At 29.2% G+C, this 6,637-nt stretch overlaps 1 protein-coding gene across 2 annotated transcripts; it reads right to left on the reverse strand.

Moving 5' to 3' along the window:
- Positions 1-1,248: 1,248 nt before the first annotated feature.
- On the reverse strand, positions 1,249-3,947 carry LOC107484284 (uncharacterized). 2 transcript variants are annotated; one of them, XM_016104896.3, is made up of 5 exons: positions 3,669-3,947; positions 2,778-2,877; positions 2,607-2,660; positions 2,362-2,413; positions 1,249-1,674 (listed from the first exon to the last, which is right to left on the reverse strand). In XM_016104896.3, exons 2-5 carry the CDS (start codon positions 2,861-2,863, stop codon positions 1,465-1,467), a joined length of 402 nt encoding a protein of 133 aa, XP_015960382.1. In that variant the 5' UTR covers positions 2,864-2,877; positions 3,669-3,947; the 3' UTR covers positions 1,249-1,464. The 2 variants fall into 2 exon arrangements, with proteins under 2 accessions (XP_015960382.1, XP_020996095.1); XM_021140436.2 differs by having other exon boundaries at positions 2,778-2,896.
- Positions 3,948-6,637: the final 2,690 nt, after the last annotated feature.

Below are 6,637 nucleotides of genomic sequence, written 5' to 3' on the forward strand. Positions count from 1 at the left end.
TCACGCAGAAAACTATGTTTTCCGACTCAGAAAAATCTACTGAGTCTAATATCATATCGAAATTGTCAAATTATGATTGTTACATTTTCTAACCCTTTTCGTCCATTTTTATTTTATTTCTTAATTTAATGTACGGTTTGACCGGGTTTTACACTAACTTTTCCTTTGATAGGTCGTGACATATCAACTCTGTCTTTCGTCCCCATTCAAAATAAACTTTGGCATCATTCTCTCTTTTAAAAAGAGAGATTTGCATCTTTAAAACAGTTTTTCTCCTATGAAATTCTTTCATCATCACTATCAACACCTACAATCCACATTGTTGTAATTTGAGAATCTGCAAAAAAAAAAAAATAATAAAGGATCTTGTAATATTCTTCCCACTTGTATCAGTCAAAGTTGATACTCGTATTTAGTATTTACACACAATTTATGACTTTTTTTCCATTTTTGAGCTCACCACTCGTCTGTTTTCTACTCTTATACTGTTTTAAGCGATTATCGCTTTAGAAATCAAGAGAAAAAAAAGAGACAAAACTAAACTAATCTTAATGATAAAAACTTTCAACTTGATAAGAAAAACAAATATTATGTAATAAATGACACAAAATAAGAAAAGACGCTTTCCTAGAATTTTAAGACACTAGAACAATCCCAATTTCAATATATACCCATGAGTCCACAATCCAAGTTAGGAATTTTGGTTTCTTATATTCCAACTTAAAGGGGACATACTACACTAATAGTTAGTAAGACTGTTTTTTGGGTTGGGTGAAAATTATGTTTTTCTTGATCCAAATTGAACACTAAATATTGATCAGGACTACTTTTAAACACTTATCTGAGTTCTGATGAAACCTTATTATTTTCGAGTGACAATAAAACCGAGTTCAGATGGATGAAAATCGAGTATAAATAAAACCTAAGAACAAATTGGAAAATAGATATAGAGTATGAATTTTTAACTTTAACTCATCGCGTTCGAAAAGACAAACATAGCCATGTTACCCTAAAGTTGGTTAAATTTACCCTGTTAGTTAGACATACTTCCCATTCATTCATTCATTCACTTATCTGATACCTGTTGGTTAATAGTACAAATAACTGACTCACATGTCTACATTTTTTTTAAGTTGGCTTTCTACTGAATGCATTTCTCAGTAGGAAGAACAATTTGCTTGTATTTTACACTGTTTAAAGAACTTTCTTCCCTACTGCATGCCTATACTAAGGGCCTTACTATTGAAGTGTATAACGCCAACAGAGAATGGACTTGGTTTACTAGCTCACGTGAATGCCCAACCATGATTTCAAAGTTACAAAAGTATTGGAATGATAAGTAGGACAACCATGTACATGAATATATAGATTTCATTCATGGATTATAAATTTAAAACGAATAATTCAACTAAGATCCTGCATATCATAAAGCAGTTTAGGAATAACGCGAGCTTTGTGCCTCCATCATTCATTGCTTGCTGTATCCTGCTGAGTAGAGTTACTAGAAACTCGTGGCTGTGAATTATTGTTGAGGATGAAACCTTTGTAACCTGCATTCTTTAAGGATGACATTAAATCATGAACACCATCATCTAGCGCATGCTGCAGCATCTGATGGGGAAACAGCTGTTGCTGTTCAGAAACTTTCATGGCTGACGTTGCAGCAAGATTGATCTACAAAGAAATTGTAAGAAGGCATAAGTTAAATGGTGTATTTCACCCTACCAGTGAACAGGATGGGGACCATGATAGTTGTCATTCATGTAATAATTAGTTGACCAAACCAGAAATGTGTTTGACAATGCACACCAAACAAGCACAAAATAACTAATCATCATAAGCTACAAAAATGTAATGAGTTGCAAACAGCCTACTCAACATCTTCCACTGATTGAGTCTTCATGTTACTCAAACACTTTATGGAGTAATGTCAGTAATGAAAGAAACTATTAAGTATAGCTTTCTAATTGTAAAGTAAAAGTTAACTGAATATATATCAAAACCCTATGATAGAGCCTTTGCTATAAAACAACATATGTTGATAGATCAAGTTCTCTTATTCAAATGTCTTATTAAAATTCAAACACACGGGATCATCTAAAACGATAAATCTTGTATGACAAGTAACACACATAAAAATAGGGAAAAGGATCCCCTCTTCTTGTAACTATTTCAGCTTAAATTACGAATGTTAAATGAGATAACAATAGTGAAACAAAGAAAATGTGGTACATGTCAAAATGGGTCAGCTAAAAAAATAAAGCATGAAACAAACCAACAGCCAAAGAAGGTAATTCAATGAAATAATGACCTAAATTCAAGTCCAATCAATGTAAGTCACTGATAAAATTGTCATTGTACCGATTGGGAGACTTTCTGCACCAAAGCTTTGACGAGTGGGAATACACAAAACCTTTTTGACAGATCAAGGAAAAATAATCAGCATAGAATTTCTCTGCACAACTTCAAATAAGCACATTAAGCCAAAGACCACATGATGCATATAAAGTGATATTATTATATGGTGGCATTTCATCTCTATCCTACCTTAATTTGTCCATTCAGTTCAAAGTAGAGTGAGTTAAAAGAAAAGGGAAGCATCTTACATTCCTCGGCCACCATCAAGTGCTTCCTCCGATGGGTCTTTCCATTCATCAATTCTGTCGGATAGAAATCAATATTACTAATTGTAAAATACAGCATGAGACAATATGTTGTGCGTGTGTAACAATGTGAGAGAGAGAGAGAGAGAGAGAGAGAGAGAGAGAAGAGATTACACCCATCCATAGCGGCGATCAAACAGAAGCCTCTTAGAAAATGGTTTAGTGTTTGGATCATTGATTCTGGAACTTGTGGATTCCATCTAGCTCACTGGATCTAAAGGACAAAAATTAGCCTAAATGAGACGAATATATTTGTTTTAGACCCAAAACATATGAAACAACACAGCCAGAAGCCGTAGCAGCAACTATATGCTCTACCATTTTGCACAACAGAAACAAATAGAAAATTTGTCACATGTCAGATTCAGACCTATACTAATATAGCGATTGAATCATTGTTACACAAATCCAATTTATTTCCCATTCCAATTCATATCTTCCAACAGCTTGTACTCACTCTTAAATAGACACCCCAAAAAACAGAGCGAGGGTGTATTCTGATATGAACACGCAATTGCAAAACAAAATCCAGAAATAAAAAATATTAACCTACAACAATGTTTACATCAAGGAATTAAAGCTACGAGGCACCATAGTTTTTTTATTGCGGATGGCGGCTTATGAAGGTGAGCCAAAAATCAGCCATGCTTTCCGGAAAATGGAGGATTACCTAAAAAAAACATGTGTATGCAGACAAAAAAAATGCAGAAAAATTGCAAAGGTAATAAATTATAAAATCTAATCAATTTGCGCAATTTTCTAATAATAAGGAATCCAATTAATTCAGCCAATGCAATAGCAAATTCAATAAATAAACATAACATTAAGTCATAACACACCATAAAACATAAGATATAGAACTTAGAAACTAACAACTCAAAAGAAACACCAAAGCCATTGTCTCATCATGTTTTCAAACCAACAAATAAGGAGGTTTATAATTTATACCACTGAACCTATGTAAAAAAAGGCTGGGAACATTGGAACAGAAACTAAGTTACGGACCAGAGAGAAAGGGGACCGTGGCTTGCAGCCGCGGTGAGGAACGGCGGCGAGCAGCGACGGCTTGCAGTGGCGAGCAGCGGCTTTGGCAGAAGGCTGAGAGAACACAACAGAAGATGGCAGCGAGTGAAGACGGAAAGGAGGACCTGGAGCAGGACGGTGGTGCCTGGCGCGCCGCCAATGTTCTTCCGGCAGCAGTGCAGCGCAGAGCAGAGAGGGAGAGAAAGAAGAGAGTTTTGGCAAGTCAATGAGCTATGATTCCATCTTGTTGGCATTGTTACATTTGTGGTACCATGGAAAAAAAGATAAATCAAAATTATAAAATTAATTTAATATTTATTAAAATTGAATTAATTTAGTAAAATTATAAAAAAAATTAATTTTAATGTCCTGCTTACACATACAATTACATAATTCTAAGCCAACAAATAAATTACATTTTACATTAATAACGTAAATGATCATTTTTTTCTAATATTAGATTATTAAGAATGAATTTTTTAAAAATAACTAAATTTATGTGTTATATACTATGTGCATGTTTGGGCGTTAAAAAAATATCTTTTTTCAATAAAAAAGATCTTTTTTTATTTTTTAACGTGTTTGGCAAATTTCTAGTAGTAAAAGTAAAAGCACTAATAAAATAAAAAAAAAGGATCTTTTTTGAGAAGCTGTAGTTTACATTTTTTTTAAAAGATCTTTTTTCTTTAAAAAAAAGATATTTTTCATGTAATAAATAAACAAAAAAGTATTTTTATATTGTTATACCCAAACATAATTGATAGATAAAAAGACCTTTTTACATGAGATATCCAAACATAAAATTACTTTTACTTCTCTATAAGATCTTTTAAAAAAAGATAACTCGAAAAAAGATCTTTTCTTAGAAGCTCACCCAAACAAGCCCTATATATTGTTGTGAGCCTTTACAAAATATCAATGGTATTTTGTCTTTTTTTATAATTAAAAAGTATTTTTTATAAAATATTAATAATATTTTATGCTATTACTATAACAGTATAAAATATTAAAATAGTCAATATTCTCATATTTTATGTTAAAATTATTCATATATAAAAAAATTAATCGTAAATGATCATGCAAAATAAAAGATATAATTGAATAATTATATAAAAGATGTTACCCTACTACTTTATTAAAATTACATTCTAAAAAATATTTAATAAAATTGTTTATTAAATAATTTCAATAATTTTATTAAATATAATTTTTAATAAACATAAAATCAACTTTTATGTTTTATGAATTAAAATATCAATTCTTAAATTTTTATATTAAAATTTGTAATGATTAATGAAATCATTTAAACTTAATTATTTTTATAGTCAAGAACGTAAAACAAAGATTCATATGATATTTGTGCAACAAACAACGCTTAAAAAGACTAATAGCTTAATTTAATCTTAAATCTGCAGTAACTTACATGTAGGAATGACAACGAATCCTTATGGAACAGGGATCATAACTTAACTCAATCCTTGTCCTATCTCCACAACGAATAATGAAAATTTTATATTCACTGAGAATTTTGTCGATATTTACGAATTTAAAAAAATATAATTCTCTATCATAATAGAAAAATATTGCATAATAACATAAAATTAATATTAAAATACTAAATTAACCCTAATATTTTTTATAATTAAATACTCTAAAAACACATGAACAATAAAAAATTTAAACACTTACATCAAAAACAACAAACACAACATATAACAAATCAATTAGAACAAAAACAATAACAAAATTTTCTCATCCTATTCAATTCATTAAGTAAAGGAGGCAAGCAACAACATATATATTTGACAATTAAATAGAAAAATAAAAAACTAAAATTTCAAACAAAAAATAGCAATAATTACACAACAATTGAATAAATAGAGATACAAACTCAAAAAATTAACAATTTTAAAAAAATTTTAAATAACTGAACAAACCTTAAACCCTCAAATGTTAAAAAAATTAAAAAAAAAACAATAAGAAAAAGGAACTTAATACAGAAAAAATTTTTGTTCTTCATTACAAAGATTCAAATTTATTGGTAAATAGTTTGAATCTAAATCGAATTCTATGATTAATTTAAAAAAGTGGTCATAGTAATTAAGCTTGAAAATTCTTTCTCTTCATTCTTATAATTTTAGATCTGAATTGATAATTGACATTCAATCAATTACATTTAGATTTTAAAAATGGTGTGATTTTGAATTAAGAAAAGTACTTCACCTCTTTTCATTGGTAAATTCATCAAAAAAATTGACAATTAATTAAGTTAAAAAAAATTGAATTACTAAAAAATTAAAATTTAATTACTTATAATTTACCAGAGTTTGCATAATTAAGATGGAAGAAAGATTCATTGCTTTTGAGGATTTAACATCTCCAAACCTAAACGTTTCTAATCAATTTACTTTCTATTTTATTTCATTGCTTACATTTCTATTACATTTAATTGCTTTCATTTATTTTTCTTTCCTTTAATTGCTTTCCTTTAATAGCTTTTATTTTAATTGCTTCCTTTTATTTCTCTTCTTTTATATGCTTTTATTTACTTTATTATTGCTTCGTTTAATCACTTTTATTTCTATTAGTTCATTACTTTCAGTTAATTTCCTTTTATTTCATTTAATTCTATATTTTTACAATTGGATATAATACTTAATCATATTTTAAATTGTTTGAATAGATTAATCAATTAATTATTATTGTTTAATTCGTTAATTCTTGTGAAAACGATATTCACTTACCGTGATATTACTTGATATGATTCGTTGCACTTGCTGAATTCTGGGTTTGCTTAAATCTGCATCAAGTTTTTAGCGTCGTTAGCGAAAATTATTTGAGATTAATAACTACCACATTGATTGATTACCTAGATTAGACACTTTTCCTTTTTCTTTTGTTTTTGTCATTTACCTCACTAGGAATTTCCTTCATTTTGACGTAGAAAATTC

This window comes from Arachis duranensis, chromosome 4 (genome assembly GCF_000817695.3).
Source record: "Arachis duranensis cultivar V14167 chromosome 4, aradu.V14167.gnm2.J7QH, whole genome shotgun sequence".
Lineage (NCBI taxonomy): Eukaryota > Viridiplantae > Streptophyta > Magnoliopsida > Fabales > Fabaceae > Arachis > Arachis duranensis.

Coding starts and splice junctions, on each gene's coding strand:
- LOC107484284 (XM_016104896.3), bottom strand. CDS start 2,863: ATGGAATCCACAAGTTCCAGAATCAATGATCCAAACACTAAACCATTT. Junction 2,661..2,777: donor GATCGCCGCTATGGATGGGT/GTAATCTCTTCT, acceptor TCTATCCGACAG/AATTGATGAATGGAAAGACC. Junction 2,414..2,606: donor CTTGATGGTGGCCGAGGAAT/GTAAGATGCTTC, acceptor TCTGTCAAAAAG/GTTTTGTGTATTCCCACTCG.